The 26820-nt window shown below is 44.3% G+C and overlaps 3 protein-coding genes across 3 annotated transcripts; all 3 read left to right on the forward strand.

Moving 5' to 3' along the window:
* The first annotated feature begins 2782 nt into the window (after positions 1–2782).
* LOC131481819 (interferon omega-1-like) lies at positions 2783–3370 on the forward strand. Its single transcript, XM_058672157.1, has one exon. The coding sequence runs from the start codon at positions 2783–2785 to the stop codon at positions 3368–3370; it is 588 nt and encodes a 195-aa protein (XP_058528140.1).
* Positions 3371–6904: 3534 nt separating this feature from the next.
* Positions 6905–7492, forward strand: LOC131481832 (interferon omega-1-like). Its single transcript, XM_058672256.1, has one exon. The coding sequence runs from the start codon at positions 6905–6907 to the stop codon at positions 7490–7492; it is 588 nt and encodes a 195-aa protein (XP_058528239.1).
* A 3534-nt stretch (positions 7493–11026) lies between these two features.
* Positions 11027–11614, forward strand: LOC131481820 (interferon omega-1-like). Its single transcript, XM_058672158.1, has one exon. It carries the CDS (start codon positions 11027–11029, stop codon positions 11612–11614), a length of 588 nt encoding a protein of 195 aa, XP_058528141.1.
* Positions 11615–26820: the final 15206 nt, after the last annotated feature.

Below are 26820 nucleotides of genomic sequence, written 5' to 3' on the forward strand. Positions count from 1 at the left end.
TGCCCCAGCTGCACACACGCAGCTGGGAGCCTCCAGCCCAGACTTCCTTGGGGATCCGGACACCTAGGGTTATGTGTTGACCTACGCGGACAGAGCTGGATATCATAAAGAGATTTCCTACTCTCTGTATTTCATTGGTGTCGGGAAAGAAGCATAAAATGATCAGGTTGAATATCATTAAATCAAATTCACACGGGAAGGCGCAAAAGGTGAACAAAAGAGAGTTTTGCTCAGAAGATAAACCAGGGCAATGCCAGGAATTCAACGTAGGAGCAGAGCTATCCTCCTGACGTTGACTGGTAGACATTTGGAAACAAACGTCCTTTATCCATGGATACATGAGGTGACAGTGTCCTAGCATCACAGTTACTGGAAGCTCATAGGTAGCAACTGCAACTCAGGTGTGGCATATTCTGTCTGATTGTTCCTTGTGTTACCAGCCCGGACTAGAAAGCCAAGGCTAGAGGTAGGCCTGCAGTACATGTGAGGGCAGGGTCAGGGAGAGGTCGTGCTGAGCTAAGCCAAAGTATCCATGAGTGTGCCCGAGGCTGGATGGGAGGCAGGATGGGCTGAGCTATGCCACAACACATGCCAGCACGGGCCTAAACCTTGGCTGTGGGAAGGCCTGGTTGGGGATTGGGGTCACCCAGACAAGAAACAGCACACAGTGGTGTACATGAAGATCGGGCCAGTGGTGCACTTCCCTTGGGTACAACTCAGCTCCCGTAAGCTCACATGAGATCAGACTGCAAGGAGAACTGACCAGGCACTGCATCCAGCGGCATGTGTGTTGGCTGGTGCAGGTAACAGAGTGAATCTCACCCTGAGAGCACTGGTGTGCACAAGAGTCAAGTCTGAAGGCGCCCCAGGCAAAGCTTCTTGGGGCACTCTCCAAAGAGATCACCAGAATCAAAACTCCAACCACACGGACAAGCACAAGATACATGGACCCACCTCCAAGGGCATGTGTCAGCGCTTGCATACCTGAGTTGCTGACGCCTGCACAGTGCACGACATGATCAGATGCACACGGTGGTCATGACTCCATTGCTCCAGCTCATCTAGACCAGCAGAAGAAAATCACTGCCTCTTCAGTGTTGGCAACACCCGCGTCGCCACGTACCCCGAGCTGAGTGGAGGGACTAGGGTTACAAAAAAGACAACACGCAGAGAGACAAGACAACATAACACTCAGTACACCGAATGCCGATCGATGACAGATTGATAGATTGATCTTTATTGCAACTCCAGGCTTTCTTTAATACTCTCCCTAGCTCCTCCCAGTGTTTATTCAGTCCTCAAGGGGCCACCCTAAATCCTCGAGTTCCTCCCAGTAGTGGCCACCCTAAATCCCTTGAGTTCCTCCCAGTGTTTATCCAATCCTCTAGTGGCCACCCTAAATCCCTTGAGTTTTATCCAATCCCTTGGCAGATAACTTGACAAATAGGAAGCAGGAACTTGCGGTTAAGCCAGTGGCTAGATGTATCAGGCCAAAATTACCAATCCTGTTATGCTCTGAGAAACAAGCTAAACTGTGGAGTTAATCCTTGGGAGACCGGGGCCTGCACTTCAGAAGACACCCACTGCCTCATCACAGGATGAAAAGACAACAAGTTGCACATCTCACCCACCAAACTGTGCAGCAAGTGTCTATGTGTGTGCAGGCACAAAGGTGGACTTGTTGGGCCAATAGGCCTTGTCTCTTGCCTCAACCATGCTGCAACAAAGCTGGCAATCTCTCAGAACTATCAAAACCACTTAGGTAGGCACTTCATAAATCTCTTCCCCACCACGGTGCCACAGTGTCCAAACCTGTCAATGGGTCCTGACATAGTCTGACAGCGAGGAGCAGTTCCCTCTCTTTACTTCTCCAGGAAACCAAGAGAAAAAAAGGAAAAAGTAATTGGATATGTGTGCACATCTTCTTCTGTGCCTTGACGCACCCCATTCCACCTGTGGGGTCAATTACGCATATTTAGCCCAACTACGCAAAATATACAAACAAAACAAAAATTTTAAGCAACGGAATAAGAAGATGCATCCTAAGATAGAGGTTAAAAATGTGTCTTTGTATGAAGAGCAGCATTTATGTAAATATGAAGACACAGAAGACCCAGCACAATAGCCCAGTGGCTAAAGTCCTCCCCTTGCACGCACTGACATCCCATATGGCCATCCGTCCATGGACTGCCCGCCACACTTCCATTCCAGCTCCATGCCTCGGGCCTCAGAAAGCTGCCGATCATGGCCCAGATGCTTGAGATCCTGCACCTGCGTGGGCAACTTGGAGCAAGACCCTGGCTCCTGGCCTCCGAACAGCTCAGCTCCAGACACTGCACCGCTTGGGCAGTGAAGACGCACACACAACATCTTCCTCTCTCTCTCCCCTCCTCTCTGGAGATCTGACTTCCCAACAAAAGGAAATCAATCTAGAAAAACAATACACAGACACATGGACAATTTTTGGGCACCCAGAATGAATTTTGGATGTTCAAAGTAAGACTATCTCATTTAGGAGGGGAAAGTCTGAAATTTACTAGAAAATGAAACTTGTGATGCAAGAAGTCCTAGATGAGCCTGATGTCATTTTATCAGTCCACGTGTAGAATATACAAATGAAAACAAAAAAGAGAAGCAACAGCACAGATGAGAACTGTCCAGAAAGCAAAATCTGCTCTTGCTATATTAAAGGCGAGCACAGTCTGAAGGTCTGCAGAGAACCCAGGTTCCTAGGCTCAGCCAGACTCCAGCTCAGCCAGGCCAGCACCATCCTCATCGCCCCATGGCCCACCTGCTCCCTCTGCTGACAGCCCTGCTGCTGTGCAGCTATGGCCCTGTTGGATCTCTGGGCTGTGAGCTGCCTGAGAACTCTGTCGAGCTCAGCAGGATGACCTTGGGGCTGCTGGTCCAGATGAGGACAATCTCACCTGGTCTGTGTCTGAGGGACAGAAGAGACTTCCGATTCCCCCGGGACGTGCTGAATGCAAGCCACTTCCACAAGACCCGGGACACGCCTGTCCCCCACAAGATGCTGCAGCAGATCTACAACCTCTTCCACACCCAGCAGGCCTCTGCTGCCTGGAACAAGACTCTCCTGGCAGAACTGCACACCGCACTTCAGCAGCAGCTGCAAGACCTGAACGCCTGCCTGGTGCAGGGGAGGGCACGGCAAGACTCTGTGCTGACGACTGAGAGCCCAACACTGGCCCTCAGGAGGTACTTCCAGGGAATCCATGTCTACCTGGAAGAGAAGAGACACAGTGACTGTGCCTGGGAGATTGTCAGAATGGAACTCCTGAGAGCCTTGGCTTCAACAATCAAATTACAAGAAAGCCTAAGAAGCCAGGATGGAGAACCGCAGCCATCATGAGTTCACTACTTGCACATGCGTCTTTCAATACTTCCCTAAGTTGTTGGACCTACTGAGTGAATTCACCAAATATTGTGTCGGTCCTTTCAGGGAATATGTTGAAATCGCTCAGTTCTTAGGGCTCTGATCTTATTTATTGTCCGTTTAGTTAGAAGTTTATTGATCTATTTATTTCATGAGTTCTGCATTCATATTTATATCTTTATACTTTATTTATTTATATCATTATTCTTTGTGGTCACATTGACAGTATTTAACTGTTTTGTTGCAGATATTCACTTTCAATTATATTAAAGTCTATGAAACATACTTGCCTTTCAGTTGTGCTACATTCTACGTTCCTTGACATGATGTTTTTAAGCAAATGAAAGTGTTTCCTACAGACAGAAGCAAAGTCCAAACACTGGTTTTCTACACCAAATTGACCGATGGATGAAAACATGTATTTCCTTCCCCATTCAGCCTATTAAATGTGCATATCTGGACGCCAACAATGCAAGTGACAGTTTGTGGGTTTTCTGTGCAGAAATTCAGATGACTGAAACAAACACAGTTCTGCTTGTACTGAAAGTTGACAACATGCCGGGAAAGAAACAAAACGTGCTCGACATCTGCCCACAGCATGGTGACCGTGGATGGAGGAAATGCTCCATTTTCTCCAATTTCAAGCCCAGAGGAGCTCAAGATCTGCCCACCGCATGGCAGTGGGCGATGAAGCGAGATCCCAAACCTCAAGCCTGGCTGGCCACACTTGCCCCAGCTGCACACACGCAGCTGGGAGCCTCCAGCCCAGACTTCCTTGGGGATCCGGACACCTAGGGTTATGTGTTGACCTACGCGGACAGAGCTGGATATCATAAAGAGATTTCCTACTCTCTGTATTTCATTGGTGTCGGGAAAGAAGCATAAAATGATCAGGTTGAATATCATTAAATCAAATTCACACGGGAAGGCGCAAAAGGTGAACAAAAGAGAGTTTTGCTCAGAAGATAAACCAGGGCAATGCCAGGAATTCAACGTAGGAGCAGAGCTATCCTCCTGACGTTGACTGGTAGACATTTGGAAACAAACGTCCTTTATCCATGGATACATGAGGTGACAGTGTCCTAGCATCACAGTTACTGGAAGCTCATAGGTAGCAACTGCAACTCAGGTGTGGCATATTCTGTCTGATTGTTCCTTGTGTTACCAGCCCGGACTAGAAAGCCAAGGCTAGAGGTAGGCCTGCAGTACATGTGAGGGCAGGGTCAGGGAGAGGTCGTGCTGAGCTAAGCCAAAGTATCCATGAGTGTGCCCGAGGCTGGATGGGAGGCAGGATGGGCTGAGCTATGCCACAACACATGCCAGCACGGGCCTAAACCTTGGCTGTGGGAAGGCCTGGTTGGGGATTGGGGTCACCCAGACAAGAAACAGCACACAGTGGTGTACATGAAGATCGGGCCAGTGGTGCACTTCCCTTGGGTACAACTCAGCTCCCGTAAGCTCACATGAGATCAGACTGCAAGGAGAACTGACCAGGCACTGCATCCAGCGGCATGTGTGTTGGCTGGTGCAGGTAACAGAGTGAATCTCACCCTGAGAGCACTGGTGTGCACAAGAGTCAAGTCTGAAGGCGCCCCAGGCAAAGCTTCTTGGGGCACTCTCCAAAGAGATCACCAGAATCAAAACTCCAACCACACGGACAAGCACAAGATACATGGACCCACCTCCAAGGGCATGTGTCAGCGCTTGCATACCTGAGTTGCTGACGCCTGCACAGTGCACGACATGATCAGATGCACACGGTGGTCATGACTCCATTGCTCCAGCTCATCTAGACCAGCAGAAGAAAATCACTGCCTCTTCAGTGTTGGCAACACCCGCGTCGCCACGTACCCCGAGCTGAGTGGAGGGACTAGGGTTACAAAAAAGACAACACGCAGAGAGACAAGACAACATAACACTCAGTACACCGAATGCCGATCGATGACAGATTGATAGATTGATCTTTATTGCAACTCCAGGCTTTCTTTAATACTCTCCCTAGCTCCTCCCAGTGTTTATTCAGTCCTCAAGGGGCCACCCTAAATCCTCGAGTTCCTCCCAGTAGTGGCCACCCTAAATCCCTTGAGTTCCTCCCAGTGTTTATCCAATCCTCTAGTGGCCACCCTAAATCCCTTGAGTTTTATCCAATCCCTTGGCAGATAACTTGACAAATAGGAAGCAGGAACTTGCGGTTAAGCCAGTGGCTAGATGTATCAGGCCAAAATTACCAATCCTGTTATGCTCTGAGAAACAAGCTAAACTGTGGAGTTAATCCTTGGGAGACCGGGGCCTGCACTTCAGAAGACACCCACTGCCTCATCACAGGATGAAAAGACAACAAGTTGCACATCTCACCCACCAAACTGTGCAGCAAGTGTCTATGTGTGTGCAGGCACAAAGGTGGACTTGTTGGGCCAATAGGCCTTGTCTCTTGCCTCAACCATGCTGCAACAAAGCTGGCAATCTCTCAGAACTATCAAAACCACTTAGGTAGGCACTTCATAAATCTCTTCCCCACCACGGTGCCACAGTGTCCAAACCTGTCAATGGGTCCTGACATAGTCTGACAGCGAGGAGCAGTTCCCTCTCTTTACTTCTCCAGGAAACCAAGAGAAAAAAAGGAAAAAGTAATTGGATATGTGTGCACATCTTCTTCTGTGCCTTGACGCACCCCATTCCACCTGTGGGGTCAATTACGCATATTTAGCCCAACTACGCAAAATATACAAACAAAACAAAAATTTTAAGCAACGGAATAAGAAGATGCATCCTAAGATAGAGGTTAAAAATGTGTCTTTGTATGAAGAGCAGCATTTATGTAAATATGAAGACACAGAAGACCCAGCACAATAGCCCAGTGGCTAAAGTTCTCCCCTTGCACGCACTGACATCCCATATGGCCATCCATCCATGGACTGCCCGCCACACTTCCATTCCAGCTCCCTGCCTCGGGCCTCAGAAAGCTGCCGATCATGGCCCAGATGCTTGAGATCCTGTACCTGCGTGGGCAACTTGGAGCAAGACCCTGGCTCCTGGCCTCCGAACAGCTCAGCTCCAGACACTGCACCGCTTGGGCAGTGAAGACGCACACACAACATCTTCCTCTCTCTCTCCCCTCCTCTCTGGAGATCTGACTTCCCAACAAAAGGAAATCAATCTAGAAAAACAATACACAGACACATGGACAATTTTTGGGCACCCAGAATGAATTTTGGATGTTCAAAGTAAGACTATCTCATTTAGGAGGGGAAAGTCTGAAATTTACTAGAAAATGAAACTTGTGATGCAAGAAGTCCTAGATGAGCCTGATGTCATTTTATCAGTCCACGTGTAGAATATACAAATGAAAACAAAAAAGAGAAGCAACAGCACAGATGAGAACTGTCCAGAAAGCAAAATCTGCTCTTGCTATATTAAAGGCGAGCACAGTCTGAAGGTCTGCAGAGAACCCAGGTTCCTAGGCTCAGCCAGACTCCAGCTCAGCCAGGCCAGCACCATCCTCATCGCCCCATGGCCCACCTGCTCCCTCTGCTGACAGCCCTGCTGCTGTGCAGCTATGGCCCTGTTGGATCTCTGGGCTGTGAGCTGCCTGAGAACTCTGTCGAGCTCAGCAGGATGACCTTGGGGCTGCTGGTCCAGATGAGGACAATCTCACCTGGTCTGTGTCTGAGGGACAGAAGAGACTTCCGATTCCCCCGGGACGTGCTGAATGCAAGCCACTTCCACAAGACCCGGGACACGCCTGTCCCCCACAAGATGCTGCAGCAGATCTACAACCTCTTCCACACCCAGCAGGCCTCTGCTGCCTGGAACAAGACTCTCCTGGCAGAACTGCACACCGCACTTCAGCAGCAGCTGCAAGACCTGAACGCCTGCCTGGTGCAGGGGAGGGCACGGCAAGACTCTGTGCTGACGACTGAGAGCCCAACACTGGCCCTCAGGAGGTACTTCCAGGGAATCCATGTCTACCTGGAAGAGAAGAGACACAGTGACTGTGCCTGGGAGATTGTCAGAATGGAACTCCTGAGAGCCTTGGCTTCAACAATCAAATTACAAGAAAGCCTAAGAAGCCAGGATGGAGAACCGCAGCCATCATGAGTTCACTACTTGCACATGCGTCTTTCAATACTTCCCTAAGTTGTTGGACCTACTGAGTGAATTCACCAAATATTGTGTCGGTCCTTTCAGGGAATATGTTGAAATCGCTCAGTTCTTAGGGCTCTGATCTTATTTATTGTCTGTTTAGTTAGAAGTTTATTGATCTATTTATTTCATGAGTTCTGCATTCATATTTATATCTTTATACTTTATTTATTTATATCATTATTCTTTGTGGTCACATTGACAGTATTTAACTGTTTTGTTGCAGATATTCACTTTCAATTATATTAAAGTCTATGAAACATACTTGCCTTTCAGTTGTGCTACATTCTACGTTCCTTGACATGATGTTTTTAAGCAAATGAAAGTGTTTCCTACAGACAGAAGCAAAGTCCAAACACTGGTTTTCTACACCAAATTGACCGATGGATGAAAACATGTATTTCCTTCCCCATTCAGCCTATTAAATGTGCATATCTGGACGCCAACAATGCAAGTGACAGTTTGTGGGTTTTCTGTGCAGAAATTCAGATGACTGAAACAAACACAGTTCTGCTTGTACTGAAAGTTGACAACATGCCGGGAAAGAAACAAAACGTGCTCGACATCTGCCCACAGCATGGTGGCCGTGGATGGAGGAAATGCTCCATTTTCTCCAATTTCAAGCCCAGAGGAGCTCAAGATCTGCCCACCGCATGGCAGTGGGCGATGAAGCGAGATCCCAAACCTCAAGCCTGGCTGGCCACACTTGCCCCAGCTGCACACACGCAGCTGGGAGCCTCCAGCCCAGACTTCCTTGGGGATCCGGACACCTAGGGTTATGTGTTGACCTACGCGGACAGAGCTGGATATCATAAAGAGATTTCCTACTCTCTGTATTTCATTGGTGTCGGGAAAGAAGCATAAAATGATCAGGTTGAATATCATTAAATCAAATTCACACGGGAAGGCGCAAAAGGTGAACAAAAGAGAGTTTTGCTCAGAAGATAAACCAGGGCAATGCCAGGAATTCAACGTAGGAGCAGAGCTATCCTCCTGACGTTGACTGGTAGACATTTGGAAACAAACGTCCTTTATCCATGGATACATGAGGTGACAGTGTCCTAGCATCACAGTTACTGGAAGCTCATAGGTAGCAACTGCAACTCAGGTGTGGCATATTCTGTCTGATTGTTCCTTGTGTTACCAGCCCGGACTAGAAAGCCAAGGCTAGAGGTAGGCCTGCAGTACATGTGAGGGCAGGGTCAGGGAGAGGTCGTGCTGAGCTAAGCCAAAGTATCCATGAGTGTGCCCGAGGCTGGATGGGAGGCAGGATGGGCTGAGCTATGCCACAACACATGCCAGCACGGGCCTAAACCTTGGCTGTGGGAAGGCCTGGTTGGGGATTGGGGTCACCCAGACAAGAAACAGCACACAGTGGTGTACATGAAGATCGGGCCAGTGGTGCACTTCCCTTGGGTACAACTCAGCTCCCGTAAGCTCACATGAGATCAGACTGCAAGGAGAACTGACCAGGCACTGCATCCAGCGGCATGTGTGTTGGCTGGTGCAGGTAACAGAGTGAATCTCACCCTGAGAGCACTGGTGTGCACAAGAGTCAAGTCTGAAGGCGCCCCAGGCAAAGCTTCTTGGGGCACTCTCCAAAGAGATCACCAGAATCAAAACTCCAACCACACGGACAAGCACAAGATACATGGACCCACCTCCAAGGGCATGTGTCAGCGCTTGCATACCTGAGTTGCTGACGCCTGCACAGTGCACGACATGATCAGATGCACACGGTGGTCATGACTCCATTGCTCCAGCTCATCTAGACCAGCAGAAGAAAATCACTGCCTCTTCAGTGTTGGCAACACCCGCGTCGCCACGTACCCCGAGCTGAGTGGAGGGACTAGGGTTACAAAAAAGACAACACGCAGAGAGACAAGACAACATAACACTCAGTACACCGAATGCCGATCGATGACAGATTGATAGATTGATCTTTATTGCAACTCCAGGCTTTCTTTAATACTCTCCCTAGCTCCTCCCAGTGTTTATTCAGTCCTCAAGGGGCCACCCTAAATCCTCGAGTTCCTCCCAGTAGTGGCCACCCTAAATCCCTTGAGTTCCTCCCAGTGTTTATCCAATCCTCTAGTGGCCACCCTAAATCCCTTGAGTTTTATCCAATCCCTTGGCAGATAACTTGACAAATAGGAAGCAGGAACTTGCGGTTAAGCCAGTGGCTAGATGTATCAGGCCAAAATTACCAATCCTGTTATGCTCTGAGAAACAAGCTAAACTGTGGAGTTAATCCTTGGGAGACCGGGGCCTGCACTTCAGAAGACACCCACTGCCTCATCACAGGATGAAAAGACAACAAGTTGCACATCTCACCCACCAAACTGTGCAGCAAGTGTCTATGTGTGTGCAGGCACAAAGGTGGACTTGTTGGGCCAATAGGCCTTGTCTCTTGCCTCAACCATGCTGCAACAAAGCTGGCAATCTCTCAGAACTATCAAAACCACTTAGGTAGGCACTTCATAAATCTCTTCCCCACCACGGTGCCACAGTGTCCAAACCTGTCAATGGGTCCTGACATAGTCTGACAGCGAGGAGCAGTTCCCTCTCTTTACTTCTCCAGGAAACCAAGAGAAAAAAAGGAAAAAGTAATTGGATATGTGTGCACATCTTCTTCTGTGCCTTGACGCACCCCATTCCACCTGTGGGGTCAATTACGCATATTTAGCCCAACTACGCAAAATATACAAACAAAACAAAAATTTTAAGCAACGGAATAAGAAGATGCATCCTAAGATAGAGGTTAAAAATGTGTCTTTGTATGAAGAGCAGCATTTATGTAAATATGAAGACACAGAAGACCCAGCACAATAGCCCAGTGGCTAAAGTTCTCCCCTTGCACGCACTGACATCCCATATGGCCATCCATCCATGGACTGCCCGCCACACTTCCATTCCAGCTCCCTGCCTCGGGCCTCAGAAAGCTGCCGATCATGGCCCAGATGCTTGAGATCCTGCACCTGCGTGGGCAACTTGGAGCAAGACCCTGGCTCCTGGCCTCCGAACAGCTCAGCTCCAGACACTGCACCGCTTGGGCAGTGAAGACGCACACACAACATCTTCCTCTCTCTCTCCCCTCCTCTCTGGAGATCTGACTTCCCAACAAAAGGAAATCAATCTAGAAAAACAATACACAGACACATGGACAATTTTTGGGCACCCAGAATGAATTTTGGATGTTCAAAGTAAGACTATCTCATTTAGGAGGGGAAAGTCTGAAATTTACTAGAAAATGAAACTTGTGATGCAAGAAGTCCTAGATGAGCCTGATGTCATTTTATCAGTCCACGTGTAGAATATACAAATGAAAACAAAAAAGAGAAGCAACAGCACAGATGAGAACTGTCCAGAAAGCAAAATCTGCTCTTGCTATATTAAAGGCGAGCACAGTCTGAAGGTCTGCAGAGAACCCAGGTTCCTAGGCTCAGCCAGACTCCAGCTCAGCCAGGCCAGCACCATCCTCATCGCCCCATGGCCCACCTGCTCCCTCTGCTGACAGCCCTGCTGCTGTGCAGCTATGGCCCTGTTGGATCTCTGGGCTGTGAGCTGCCTGAGAACTCTGTCGAGCTCAGCAGGATGACCTTGGGGCTGCTGGTCCAGATGAGGACAATCTCACCTGGTCTGTGTCTGAGGGACAGAAGAGACTTCCGATTCCCCCGGGACGTGCTGAATGCAAGCCACTTCCACAAGACCCGGGACACGCCTGTCCCCCACAAGATGCTGCAGCAGATCTACAACCTCTTCCACACCCAGCAGGCCTCTGCTGCCTGGAACAAGACTCTCCTGGCAGAACTGCACACCGCACTTCAGCAGCAGCTGCAAGACCTGAACGCCTGCCTGGTGCAGGGGAGGGCACGGCAAGACTCTGTGCTGACGACTGAGAGCCCAACACTGGCCCTCAGGAGGTACTTCCAGGGAATCCATGTCTACCTGGAAGAGAAGAGACACAGTGACTGTGCCTGGGAGATTGTCAGAATGGAACTCCTGAGAGCCTTGGCTTCAACAATCAAATTACAAGAAAGCCTAAGAAGCCAGGATGGAGAACCGCAGCCATCATGAGTTCACTACTTGCACATGCGTCTTTCAATACTTCCCTAAGTTGTTGGACCTACTGAGTGAATTCACCAAATATTGTGTCGGTCCTTTCAGGGAATATGTTGAAATCGCTCAGTTCTTAGGGCTCTGATCTTATTTATTGTCTGTTTAGTTAGAAGTTTATTGATCTATTTATTTCATGAGTTCTGCATTCATATTTATATCTTTATACTTTATTTATTTATATCATTATTCTTTGTGGTCACATTGACAGTATTTAACTGTTTTGTTGCAGATATTCACTTTCAATTATATTAAAGTCTATGAAACATACTTGCCTTTCAGTTGTGCTACATTCTACGTTCCTTGACATGATGTTTTTAAGCAAATGAAAGTGTTTCCTACAGACAGAAGCAAAGTCCAAACACTGGTTTTCTACACCAAATTGACCGATGGATGAAAACATGTATTTCCTTCCCCATTCAGCCTATTAAATGTGCATATCTGGACGCCAACAATGCAAGTGACAGTTTGTGGGTTTTCTGTGCAGAAATTCAGATGACTGAAACAAACACAGTTCTGCTTGTACTGAAAGTTGACAACATGCCGGGAAAGAAACAAAACGTGCTCGACATCTGCCCACAGCATGGTGGCCGTGGATGAGGAAATGCTCCATTTTCTCCAATTTCAAGCCCAGAGGAGCTCAAGATCTGCCCACCGCATGGCAGTGGGCGATGAAGCGAGATCCCAAACCTCAAGCCTGGCTGGCCACACTTGCCCCAGCTGCACACACGCAGCTGGGAGCCTCCAGCCCAGACTTCCTTGGGGATCCGGACACCTAGGGTTATGTGTTGACCTACGCGGACAGAGCTGGATATCATAAAGAGATTTCCTACTCTCTGTATTTCATTGGTGTCGGGAAAGAAGCATAAAATGATCAGGTTGAATATCATTAAATCAAATTCACACGGGAAGGCGCAAAAGGTGAACAAAAGAGAGTTTTGCTCAGAAGATAAACCAGGGCAATGCCAGGAATTCAACGTAGGAGCAGAGCTATCCTCCTGACGTTGACTGGTAGACATTTGGAAACAAACGTCCTTTATCCATGGATACATGAGGTGACAGTGTCCTAGCATCACAGTTACTGGAAGCTCATAGGTAGCAACTGCAACTCAGGTGTGGCATATTCTGTCTGATTGTTCCTTGTGTTACCAGCCCGGACTAGAAAGCCAAGGCTAGAGGTAGGCCTGCAGTACATGTGAGGGCAGGGTCAGGGAGAGGTCGTGCTGAGCTAAGCCAAAGTATCCATGAGTGTGCCCGAGGCTGGATGGGAGGCAGGATGGGCTGAGCTATGCCACAACACATGCCAGCACGGGCCTAAACCTTGGCTGTGGGAAGGCCTGGTTGGGGATTGGGGTCACCCAGACAAGAAACAGCACACAGTGGTGTACATGAAGATCGGGCCAGTGGTGCACTTCCCTTGGGTACAACTCAGCTCCCGTAAGCTCACATGAGATCAGACTGCAAGGAGAACTGACCAGGCACTGCATCCACCGGCATGTGTGTTGGCTGGTGCAGGTAACAGAGTGAATCTCACCCTGAGAGCTACTGCCTGCCACACCAGCATCCTTTGCAGGTATTGGCTCATATCCACAATTAGGCTCCTCTTACTGTGGTTTAATGGGAATTTACCAAGCTGAAACTTAAAAATAACAAATTGTAACATAAGAACATACAAAAGGAAAAAACTGTGACCCTAATTACACAGCCTGATTCAGATGACTGTAAGGTTGTAATGATGGTGTGCAACTCACTGATTATTTTATTATAAAAATTATGAGAAATGCATTAAAATAATGATAACTACAAAAACGTGCTATAAAATCATAAAGTCTATGTGTTGTGGATGTAAAAAATGCAAATTGTGGTGGGAAAGATCTTTCATAATTAAATGAACTAAGTTATCAGTTTGACATGATAGACAACTTTATGTAAGTCTCGCAATAAGCCCAGAGCATGACCCTACTGTAGGATAACCAACACAAGAGAAAGGGATGTGAGCTTACTCCTGCATAAGATCCTGCAAGAACGAAAACAGAGGGGAAGAGATGCAAAATAACAGCAACACCATGACAAACCAATTAACAACAACACTAGTAAGTCATCTCTACTTACCAGTAATTACTTTAAATGTAAGTTAACAGAATTTGTGAATTAAAACATATAGAGGGCCCTGCATGATGGCTCAATTAGCCATTCCTGACCTTGTAAGCACCAAGATCCCATATGGGCACTGGCTTATATACCGGTTGCTCCATCTCCCATCCATTCCCTGCTTACAGCCTGAGAAAGCAGTATAGGATAGCCCAAAGCCTTGAGACCCTGCCACATGTGTGGGAGACACAGAAGCTCCTGGCTCCTGGCTCCTGGCTCCTGGCTTCAGATCGACTTAATTCCAGCTGGTGTAACCATTTGTGGAGTGAACCAGTATGTGGAAGAGTTTTCTCTCTGTTTCTTCCTCTCTCTGTAGGTCTGCCTTTCAATTAAAAATAAATAAATCTTTTTTTTTTTACATTGCATTATGTAACACATTTTCATAGTCTCTGGGATTCCCCCAACCCCTCCCTGTGCCCTCCCCCCATGGTGGATTCCTCCACCTTGTTGTAGTATTACAATTCAAATTAAGTCAAGATTCTTTCGTTGCAAACATATACCAAGCATAGAGTCCAGCATCTTATTGTCCAGATAAATTCAACAGTTTCTTGGGGAGACCATCTCTGGTCTAAAGGTAAAGGTGGCAGAATATCATCCCAATCAATTAGAAGCCCCAGCACAACATCAACAACAATTTACAACATTATGGAATTAATCGACATGGTATTGAGTAATCAATATATTAAAACAATGCAAGTTCTTATCCATATCCTGTGACTACTTCATTGACAACTTCAATTTTTGCTTGTACACAGAACCGGCTGCTATACATCTCAAAGTGGCTATAGGGTACTATTCAGCTGTCTCGCTTCTGTTTTCATTTTAGTATTTAGCAGTTTATTTTGTTGACACTTAATTTTGCTGAACTTGGCAGATTTTAGGATAGTCTAAACTGGTTGATAACTCTATCAAGGCATTTGTCAACAGTTGAGGTGCTAGAACAGTTTTAGGAGGGGTGTGCAGAGAAATCTTCGATACCCTAGTGAGGAGTAACTAATCTCTGTGTCCTACCTAGTAAGGTATATGGGGATCCACGCTGACCGTTCCCTGTTTGGTTCTAAGCTTTCCTTGTATTTCTCTGAATATCTATTCTATTTTTTGTGGGGGGGGGGCTCCAGAGCAACCCTGATGGTCATTGCAAGAGAGAGTGGGGATCTAGTGTTGGAACTAAGCAAGGACCAGAAGAAGCTCCTCTCCCTAGTCCCGAAGGAAGTTTACTGTTCTTCTGTTTCTGCAAACCATGCAGGGCTCCTGGCTGTTGTTCCAATGGTCTTGGATCATGCAAGGAAGGATTTGTGCTTCTTCCATCCCATGTGGTAGATCCAAATGGGGCTGGGTGACCTTGGAGTTCTGGGCCTCCAAAGGCACTCCAATTGGCTCCTTGGCTGTTGGGATGTAGTCCTTGGTGCTCATACTGATAGTCCTTGGTGAGGATCCGGGAGTCTCCAGGGTTGGGATACAAGCCTCCTCCTGTCCACGTGCTCCACTCTGGGGTCCCCCCCCCGCTCTATGCATATGACCTCTTGTTAAGAGGTTGTCAGGATCGCTCTTGATTCCCCCTATATGTCCTTGTAGTTTAACAATTGTTTAATGCTGATTCGAGTCTGTTGTCTATGAATTACCTGTTATGTTTCTGATAGGTTATACTTAATGTCTTCCTCACACATTCTAAGGAAATGAAAGATTTCTCTGCTCTCCCTCCCCATTACGGAATAACATAAGGTCTTCAAAGTATAAAAATAAATAAATCTTTAAAATTTTAAAAATGGAAGCTATGGAGTGGCTGAGTGGGGCCTGATGCAGTAGCCTAATAGCTAAAGTCCTAGCTTTGCATTTGCCAGGATCACATATGGGCGCCAGCCGTTGCAGCCACTTGGGGAATGATCCAACAGATGAAAGATCTTTCTCTCTATCTCTTCTTCTTTCTGTAAATCTGACTTTCCAATAAAAATAAATAGTAAGTCTCTAGAGTAGCTGAATAGATTAAGAAAAAAAGTTACAATCCAACTTTATTCTACCTGTAAAAGAGTCTTTTCTGTTTTAAAGCACACATTACTGAACATAAAGGGAAAATAAAAGATATTGTTTGAAAATGATAATCAAAAGGAGCATAAAAAGGTAGGCATATCAAAGCTATATAACAATGAAGCTAATATCAAAGCACCAAAATTATTAAGAAAATATTAGTAGATACTATGAAAGAAAGCAAGATATAACCACAGCATGCTGATTATTGTATGCAGGGGGAGATGGAGGGTAGTGGGGGTAGATAATGTTTATCAACCAGAATTAGATTGAAGGGGCCTGGTGTGGTAACCTAATGGCTGAAGTCCTTGCCTTGCACGTGTCGGGATCCCATATGGGCACCAGTTCTAATCCTGACAGCCCCGCTTTCCATCCAGTTCCCTGCTTGTAGCCCGGAAAAGCAGTCAAGGATGGTTCAAAGCCTTGGGACCCTGTACCCAACTCGGAGACCAAGAAGAGGCTCCAGGCTCCTGGTTTTGGATTGACTCGGCTCTAGCCATTGCGGCCACTTGGAAAGTGAATCAATGGATAGAAGATCTTCCTCTCTGTCTCTCCTCTGTCTATATCTGCCTTTCCAATAAAAATAAATAAATCTTAAAAAAAAAGAATTAGATTATAAGTTCCCAGTGTTACCAAGCATACTAGGTAGACAATTGTTTACAATAATCTAGTATATATTTTGTGAACAACAAAATAAAGTAGCTCCAAATTTCAAAGCACAAAGTAGTATCAAAGAAGGGGAAAATATTCATTGCTCTATTTTGACCAGTACACATATGTGTATATATACTGTGTGTATGCATGTATATATATATGCAGATTCATATATATATATAAACATCACATAGTAGCTAGTAAATTTTATTGTTAATAAAACTTTCAAAGTAAATACAGGAGGGAATCCTAATATCATGTTCGACAATCACTTTCAAGCCATAATGTCAGAAATAAGATACTAATGGACTTGAGCTAACCTTCAAATTAATGCATTTGACGTATTTACAGGACATTTCATTTAACTATAAAAGAACACACAGTTCTCAAATGATTGTAGAACATACCCCAGGATAAATTACAATGCCACAAAACAAATCTTAACAAATCTAAGAAGACTGAAAGTGTTTCATTTCTCTGGTTTTTATTTGTCAGCCTTTCCAGGGACTTTTCACCATTCGCGATTGTATGGGGAAATTATCCTAATAAAACTCTCTTTCTTTTCTTTCTCATGAGAGAGAGGGGGGAGAGAGAGAGAGAGAGAGAGAGAGAGAGAGAGAGAGAGAGTTTCTGTCTCTCTGGAAAACCCTAATATAAGAGTGGTTCAACTCAGGACTGGGAACAGCATATGTAAGTGACACATTGAAAGCATAATAAAAATATGTTCTGTTCCCTGTAAGAGCATGTGCACTCTGTACTGCCGGTTTTCTGTGCTGGTTTCCTGTCTGCGAAGCAGTTTCAGCCTCTTCTTCAAAGTGAAAGAGCACAAAGCAAAACCCCACATCCTTAAAACTCACACTACAGTTAGTTTTATTTCATCATCAGAATTGTATCCTGAGTGGGGAGGGAGGTGAAAAGTAATAATAAGGATGATGTAATAAGTGAAAAGAAAACTGAGTATAAGTTGTCTGATCAGATGGAAACCCTCCGAGGTCCCCTTCCACCCGCAGCCTGGCAGCTTGCCTGAGACCAACCCACTTTCCCTTCACAGAGCACTGGGTTTTCCTGGCTGTTGGGAATGTATGTGTTATGACAAAAACTTAGCTCCTGGAATGCAAGACAACCAGGAAACTGGTTATGTAAGACAATCCTTGCAGACAAGCTGGTGTGTGCCAAGCAGCAATGATTCTATCCACAACTCTGAGGGATATTTTCTGTGACATACTTGACTCAGGCATCCAGGAAATGGTAATTGCCTCCTTTTGTAAGCAGCTGACAGGCACTGAAAAGTCCCTGGGTGCTTCTCCTAGAATTGCCTCACTTTTTGTTCACAAGCTTAATATGTTAGAGCATAATAAGTACACTATAATAAAAGCTCTAACATGTAAAGTCACTTGCTAAGTGCCAGGTTCGATTCTGAGCTCATAGTACAAACTAATGCAAATAATCCTCACCAAGTTTATGTGATGGTAGTACAACCATTTTAACTTAAAAACACTTGGCACATAAAAGTCTATTTCTTTTTCCTGTGTTCAGAAATTCAAACTAGCCTCCTGATCCTCAACTTCTGTAGAATAATTAAAGTCTCATGTGGTTTCCAGCCTCTCATTTATAGGCCTTTTGTGAGAAGGGAAAGTTTATCTGATTTCCAGCCTTTATTGTTTACTTGTTCTTTTTTTGTTGTTGTTCTTGGAATAAATAAAAATTAAAATTCAAAATAGACAATATTATTTTAGGGAAGTGCATCTGGCATCCCCAATACAAATGATTTTCGAACTGTTTCTTAGACTTCTTTTGACATGATTTAACATATGAAAGAAATTATATCTAAAGTATGTGAAGTGCAATATAGTGTCTTGCTGATATCTTGAAGCTATAGTAAAGTGGAAATTGTAAAATTATTCAAAAAGACATAATATGTTCTTATTTGACCAGAGCATGGGAAAATTAGAAAGCTAATTCATTTCATAAGCATAAAATAATGGATGATCAATTGCAGTACAATGGATAAAGCGGCCACTTGCAATATTAGCAGCCATCTGGGTGCCTGTTTGGATCCTGGATGCTCTACTTTCAATCCAGTTCCCTGCTAATGACCTGGGAAAAGGAGCAGAAGGTGGCCAAGTGTTTGAGACCTTGCCACCCAAATGGGAGACATGGAAAAAACTCCCGGGTACTGGCTTCAATTTCCCAGAACTGGCTGCTGCCGCAGTTGAGAGAGTAAACCAGTGTTTGGAAGAACTCTGTCTTTCCTCTCTGTAAATATGGCTTTGGAATAAATTAAGTAAATCTTTTCTTGAAAAAAAAAAGCAATAAAAAAATCAACTCTGATAACGAAATCAGAAAATAAAATCATAAGAATTTTTTAGAAACATGAAATTAAAATACAATAATAGGGTTTAGCAAATCAACAGTGGATATACAGCCCACTGATTTAGACACTAGTTGACACTCAATAGCTCATACATGCACGTCTAGCTTTGAGACCTGGCTCTGTTTCTGATTTTAGCTTCCTGCTAACATTGACTTGGAAGATACCTAGTGATGCATCAGAAATATTGAGTTTCTTCCACCTGCATGTGACAGGTGGATTTGATTGCCAACCCTTGGCTTCATCCTGCCACAGTTCTGGCTACTGCAATCATTTTGGAGTGAATCATTGAATAGATTCTCTCTCTGGAGGATAGGCACTCACTCTCCATTTCTCTTTCTCTCTCTCTCTTTCTCTCTCTCTCTCTCTCTCTCTCATTACCCCCTCTCTTTCTCTTTCTTTCCTTATGCCCCATCTTTCTGACTTTCAAATAATAAATAAAAAGTAAACAGATCAAACTCTAACAGTAATAAAAAAGAATTTACTCAAGATTCCAATGTTAATTCATAAAAATAAAATGAATTACACTCATATAATTCACTTTTTCAGTATATGACAAGAAAGTCATCTACCTATGTCAGTAACCTCTAAAGGGGGCCTGGTGTGGTAGCCTAGCAGATAAAATCCTTGCCTTGCATGTGCCGAGATCTCATATGGGCACCGGTTCTAATATCACTCGCCCCACTTCCCATCCAGTTCCTTGCTTGTGGCCTGAAAAAGCAGTTGAGGACAGCCCAAAGCCTTGGGACCCTGCACATGTATGGGAGACCTAGAGGAGACTCCTGGTTCCTAGCTTCAAATCGGCTCAGCACCAGTTGTTGTAGCCACTTGGGGAGTGAATATGCAGACAGAACATCTCTCTGTCTCTCCTACTCTCTGTATATCTGACTTTCCAATAAAAACTAAAAATTTTTTAAAATAAGTTGAAAAAACTTTTACTTTATTTTTTTTAGGTTTATTGATTGATTGATTGATTTTGATGATTTTTACATAGATAATTAGGGTAATAAGGGTCAAAGCCTATAGGAAGGTGGGTGAGACCACTATTTCTGCATTTTCTTCCTTTTCTTTCCTGTATCTGGGGGAAGGGAAAAGATAAATGGGAGAAGCCACACCCAGCTTTCCAAACGCCCAACCAACCCACATCCACTCTGGTTTGTGCATGTACCAGTAGGGACAGTCAACCCAGACTAGCTTCCCCTGATCCAGCTCATGTGAGGCCAACAGGTGCTGTAGCCATGCCCAGCCTGGTCTTCCACCATTCCAAATCTCACGCTCTCTAGTAGGAGTGGTGGTCAACATGGGAGCCTCATGCAGCCCCACTACTGGGTTTACCCCACCCCTCCTGGGTCTCACATGTGATGCTTGGGTGCCGTGAACCGGTCTGGCATGGCCCGCCTCTCCTTGGCATTTTCCAGTGGGTGTTGTAGCCTGGCCACTCCCAATTTCAACTCAATCTGATGGTGGTTACAGCCTAGGCCAGCCCAGCCAGACCCAGTCCTGGCCTTCGTGTGAACTGGCTTGTCTTGTGGACTGATCCAGACTGACCCGTACTCTATTCTGGTGCTCAGATTCTCTAGCAGGTGATATGAAATGGCCCATCCTGCTTTGCCCCAACTGAGCCAAATGGGTGCTGGAGAGTACCATTAACTGGCCTGGTCTGGGCTGCTCCCTATCATGGTTCCTGTACTCACCTGCAGCGACTGTGTCCTGACAGAGGAGTTGCCCAAACTCCTCTATCTGAACCACTCCCAGTGCCAGTTCTTGCACCCATCGGTGGGTCCATGGTCCAGCCCTACTTAGTCCACCTTCTGCCCTAGCAGAAATAGTGGCCTCTCCTGACTGGCCCTCACTCCTTCCACTGTTGGGTGTTATAGCCCAACCAAGCCTGGCCCACACCTGACAGTTCACATAATGGTTCAGCAGGGGCAAACAAGTAGCCCAGGTTGTCCTACACATACGTTGGTTCTCATGAGCACCAGTGGATGCTGGAGTCTAGTCCAGTCTGTTGCATAATAGATCCAGTCCACCCTTGTGCCGAGGGACACTGTTCTTCCCCTGTCTTGGCCTTTGCCTTTGGATGTTGTAGCCTAGCCTGACACAGCCTGCCTCCAGTCTCATCTCTCAGTGATGGTTGCTGGAACCTAGCCCTGCTCAGTGTGTTCCCACCCCTGGTTCATGGAAATCAGTAGATGTTGTTCCCATCCCTGGTTCATGGAAACCGGTAGGTGTGAAAACCTAGCCCGGTAGGACTTGTACTCCAGCCTGGTGAACTTAGGTTTGCTCAGCCCTTCCCAGTCTACCCCCTTCCAAAATCAACACACACATTCGCCAACAGATGGAACTACCTTACCCAATTGCCCAACCTCCTGGCCTGGACCATGTGCAGGCCTGCTATGGAGCTATGACCCAACAGAGGATTTGCTCACTTTTCCCCATTCGGCTCACTCCCAGACTCAGATCTCATGCATGCCAGTGTGTGCTAGACCCTTGCCTGTCATTGCCTGTCCTCCATCTTGACCTAGTATGAGCTGATGAATGTTGTGGTCCGGCCCACCCCACACCCTGTTTTAAGAAGCACATGTGGGTTCTGCAGCCTGGACCTGCCAAGACCATTGTCAGCCCCAGTACCCATGAATGTTGACAGGTTCCATGGTCACACCTAGCTTAGCCCATCACCACCCCAACTCTTGAGCTAACCAATGAGATTTGGATTTCCACAGGGTTTGGCCTAGATATTCCCCACAAAATCTATCCCCAGACCTGATTATCTTGCAGACTGGTTAGTGTCATGGCCCTGCCTAATGTGACACATTAGTTCCGACACTCAGTCAGATACTGAGATCTAGTCCTGCTAGACAGTCCCACAGCCCTAGCTTTCACATGGACCAGCCTGTGGTGATCAACAATGAATATTCCATGCTAAAAAGACCTACTCAGGACTCCCATGTGGGCTGGTGCATAAGCTTGACCCATGCAGATCTCACAAACCACACGGTCTCAGTTCCCTCACTTACCTACAAGTACAGTGACCCTGTTGTTGAGTGTCCCTCAGGATTCAGTCCTCAACTACATGTACAGTGGCCATATCCATGGATGTCCCTAGGCAATAATTACACACCCCCAAGACCCCAGAGAGCTGACCACCAGGCAGCCAGCCCACAAGCTTACTGGGGCTTGAATGAGTAGATTAACTCTGAAAATATTACTGTGTCTACTAAGATTATGCACACTTGTAAATAACAGACAACTATTTGACACTGAAATAATTAAATATCTGTAAGGTGATATACCACCACCCCAGAAACGGCTGATAATTCCTGCTATTCCAAATCCTTGTCAGCATATTGTGTTGTTAATATTTTATACTTGGAGCATCCTAATGTGTATGTAGTACCTTGAGTATCTTATGTATTTGTTTTTATTGTTTAGGAAAAATGCCCATTCAAGTCCTATCTATGTGTAATATGGTTTGTTGGGTCTTTTGTTTTCACTTTCATGTAGTCAAGGTCCTATCCTGTGATCTTTGAGACTATCTACTTTTCCAGTTGCCTATCTGCCTTATTAATTACACCTTCCCTATATACATACCCAGTTCATCTTTTTCCCTACCTTAGAGAGGTAGAGGAATCAACCTAAGTCCAAGAGTCAAAAATAATTTTAAATAATTGCTACAACATTCTCCACATACATCAATAATTACTAAGCATCTACTCAGTACACAGTTAATAATAAGATCAAACAATAATTTTCCATATCCGTCAATGATTTCCATATGTCAGAAATTGAAATCCCTTATCCATTTATCTCACAAGTTTCTGAGACAAAGATTATAAATAAATGAATAATGCAGCTATGACAATACTCAGGAATAATTCTGAAAGACCTAAAGTAAATGATGCGAAAAACTAAGAAACATTACTTTTGGCAAGAAGCCTATGTCCAAAGGAGAAGACAAGAGCAGCCCACTAGATAAGATCAGAAATAATTCAGTGTTTATAACACCACTAAAGGCTATGTTAACACAACTGCAATACAATGTGCTTAAATATTCACTGTCATTAGCAATCTTTTACAAATGTCCTACCCTGACCTACGAGTAAGTAAAATAAGACAATATCCTAGTATTAAGTACTACAGTGTGTCTGGAAAGGGTGAATGATGATTTTTGATAGCCAGTGAAAGCAGAGATTGAAATGTGACATCTCAGCCTGCAGGCACAACAGGGGACTCTGAGCCTCAGTTTATGGATTCATCTCACAGGCCTTCTTAGGCTGCATGATCTTAGAGGTCTTGGTATGCTCCTGAGCTCTGCAGGGTAATCACACAGCTTGGAGAATTGTCATGAAGATTGGGTGATGCTATACATTTATAACAACACTTGTAAGTTCTTAGCACCTGCAATTCATTCTCACAAGGAAAAAACATACCATCTTGGTATGGAAATTGAATGTAAGTTTTATGAAATGATTTTTTCCTTTCCTTTTCAGGTTACTAAGAAATATCTTTGTTACTCATGTCACCTCTTATGTGAACAATAACACACATGTTTTGAAGGAGTTTCCTTATCAAATTAAAAGATTATCTTCCCTGACCTCTCATACATTAACAAATGGCCATCCAGTATATAACCTTATAGGCAAGGTGTAACTAAATCTCCAAATAATTTCTGATGAAAAAAATAAACTCAGTGTTAAGTAACTGACTAAGAAATGTACAGGATCATGCAAACCTGAACTGGCATATTAATCCTCGGTTTACCTTCAATACACAGCTTCTCTCTTGCTAGACCTGTTGCAGTCCCAAGTATATTCCTATCAAGTGGTAGGGTTGAAATTTAGAAGAGAGCTGTTACTCTCTTCTAATGTGGTTCTTTAAGTGATATTTTTAATTAGGATAGTGAAGATGACATTTTCTCTCGTGGTTTTCACATTTAGTTTTTATTGCTTTTGTCATTTATATTTTCATAATTGCACACTTTCACTTTCTAGAAAAATCAAAGACAAAGCAAAATACCGGGTGTCTTAAAAATAGGGAAATATATTATCTGTTGTTTCTGCTTACATATTTTTTGACTTTGCCAAAAACTTCATGTGGAAATGAGAAATATTACAGGAGCATGAGAATAAGTTGTAAAGCTAAAGAAAAACACAAAAGGGCAACAATATGAAAATTATGCTATGACAATGGTGAACACAATGGGCCTCTTCACTTGGACAGAGCTATGATGCCTGAGCTGGAACAATGAGGCCACCAAAAATTAGTCAAGATACCCTGCACCTGCTTGAACTGGATGGTTGTAATATTCATACTTTACTCTTCCTGAAAGCAAGTTAGGTATTTAAATATCAAATAGCCAGGACCTGTCAAGACAGCCTAGTGGCTAAAATCCTAGCCTTGCATATACTGGGATCCCATATGGGTGCCAGGTCGTATCCCAGCTGCTCCATTTCTCTTCCAGCTCCCTGCTTGTGACCTCAGAAAGCAGTCAACAATGGCCCAAAGCCTTGTGACCCTGAACCCACATAGGAGACCCAGAATCAGTTCCTGTATCCTGGCTTTGGGTCAGCTCAGTTCTGGTCACTGCAGCTGCTTGGGGGGTGAAACAACGGATGGAAGATCTTTCTCTTTGTCTCTTCATCTCTCTGTGAATCTGACTTTGCAAATAAATAAATAAATAAATCTTTTTAAAAATGCATATAGCCCGAGATAAGTGTCAAGATTAGCATGTAGCATATATTCAGTAATTTTATATATTACATAAAGATATCCAAACTAAATATCATTAAACTACTCATGTATGTATTTGACAATGATAGGAAGTTTTTTCGCTCATGGACTGAGAAACACAGCTGACTTACTGCTAGGAAAAAGAGAAGTTTCTACTGAACACTCTGAGTTATTCATACACAAAGTGTTTTGGTTACAGTGATCTAAAAAGCGGGAATGTGGGAGATTAAATAATTTAGATTCATATCTCTCCCAACTCTCCAATTATGTGTTGCCTAGAATAGAAAAATCATTTATATATGGTTATAGACAGAGTTCCAGTGAAATGGTGTTAACATATTCCTCATTTTCCCTGAATTAATTGAAATAATTAGAGTTGCAAAAAGATGGATATTCAAATAATAATAAGCTAGATATTCCCAATTTTTCTCCCAGGAAGGAAGTGTACGATAAAAGAAGAAATGTCAGTGAAGATACTCCAAAAAAAGACAGATAATAATTTGGTCTTTAATGTATCAATATACTATTAGAAACCAGAAGCAAGCACATACAACTGTCCTCTCCAACAGCCCATAACAGGGAAACACCCAAAGATAGAGTACCTCTTTAAGTATGCTGTTTATCAAATTAAAATGAGAGTAATGACACATAAGATAGACAAAAGGGATACGCATAAATAACTTCTCTTCTTGTATTAAGTTCTATGAACCTTGATCAATTAATACCAAATTGAATCAAGTGGAAATTCCTATTAAGTGGTTTAGTGGAAGTTTCTGGAACTATTCATTTGAAAAACATGAATTGAGGAAGAAAGCTTCAAAGTAACTGGAATTTGAAGATATGACAGAGATTAAAATAAGATCTGTTTATATACAAATGTGTCTTAACCTCTAATCTACTGTGTGAACACTTTTATAACAGAAATGTACAGTGGCCTATAATTTGAGGATATAATAGGTTAAGATGAAATCTGTATGTATAAAAGTAGATCTTAACATCTGAACTGCTCTGTTCTCTATGGGCCAAATAGACAGTTGGTAGAAAGGAGCATTAAAAGAGTCCTAGAGAAGTTCCTTACAAGTAGTGAAGAATACTATGCCTCCACCATTAATTCAAAGTCAGTGCTTATTAAGATAATAAGCAACCCATTGAATGGGAATTTCTAATTTTAAAAATAATTGCGCCTCAATGGCAAGAGTATATGGAGAATTTCCTCCAAAACCCTTGAAGAGAAAAACACTTTCCAAATGGTGAAGGAAAAAGGCTTTCCACAAAATTCAGAAAATAAAACCTTGTACCCCGTAAGTTAAGAGACATAGGGACACAACGTCCTCAGACAGAGCAGACCAAAGTTTACATTTCCCATCTCAACCAGCACAGTTTCTCCTCAGAAGTCACCAATGGTTTTTTTGGTCTCTTCACTGATGATATTGTTGGTGGTCATCTGACTCTCTTGGATGAGATCCTTGAACCAGGAAAGCATGAGGCTTTCATGCTCTGGAAAAAAATAAAAGACATCTAGTTTCTTAACAAAGCTGACTTCAAATACTCCTAGAAACAGCTAGCTGGTACCCAGGTTCAGAAATCTCAGATTCTCTTTGTCTTCCACAAGATGCACTGACAGCTCCTCAACCTCTTTAAAGAGTTCCTTGTTGCTTGGGATAGGACAGTCTTTTTAAAATAAATTTAATTATTTTTTGCATTTCTGAAATTTATCATACAATCCTGTATAATCTAGGATTCCCATCCCCCCATTTCCACCCCGCCCCAATTTCTTTTTCCCATAATGTCACACACTTCATCAGGAGTTACAAGTCCATCAGTCTGCTATTTAAGTATGTCCCGACAATATGGGCACAGACAACGTCAGACAGTCCATCATCCCATGATAGAACACTCTTGAACTAACTAAACACTGGATTTATCAGCAGCTGCAAGACCTGGACAACAGTTTTGTGGCAGCTGTGGTGGGGGAAACATTTTTGCTGACGATTGAGAACCTTGTAATGACTTGAAGAGGTGTTTCTAGGGAATTGATTTCCACCTGAAGGAGAAAACACAGAGTGACTATTCCTGGGATGCAGTGGAAATCAGGAAGTATTCTAATGAATAAACTCATTAAAAATTCAGTAAATGAAAGGGAACTAAATTCTCAATGACTTATGCTTTAGTTCACTCTCATTGTTAAATCAATTTCAAAGCTTCAGGGATAAAACAGCTTGAATCATTTTTTCCT

This window comes from Ochotona princeps, chromosome 14, assembly GCF_030435755.1.
Source record: "Ochotona princeps isolate mOchPri1 chromosome 14, mOchPri1.hap1, whole genome shotgun sequence".
NCBI classification, from domain to species: Eukaryota; Metazoa; Chordata; class Mammalia; order Lagomorpha; family Ochotonidae; genus Ochotona; species Ochotona princeps.

Excerpts from the sequence above, each read along its gene's own strand:
- LOC131481832 (XM_058672256.1), top strand. The coding sequence starts at position 6,905 with ATGGCCCACCTGCTCCCTCTGCTGACAGCCCTGCTGCTGTGCAGCTAT.
- LOC131481820 (XM_058672158.1), top strand. The coding sequence starts at position 11,027 with ATGGCCCACCTGCTCCCTCTGCTGACAGCCCTGCTGCTGTGCAGCTAT.
- LOC131481819 (XM_058672157.1), top strand. The coding sequence starts at position 2,783 with ATGGCCCACCTGCTCCCTCTGCTGACAGCCCTGCTGCTGTGCAGCTAT.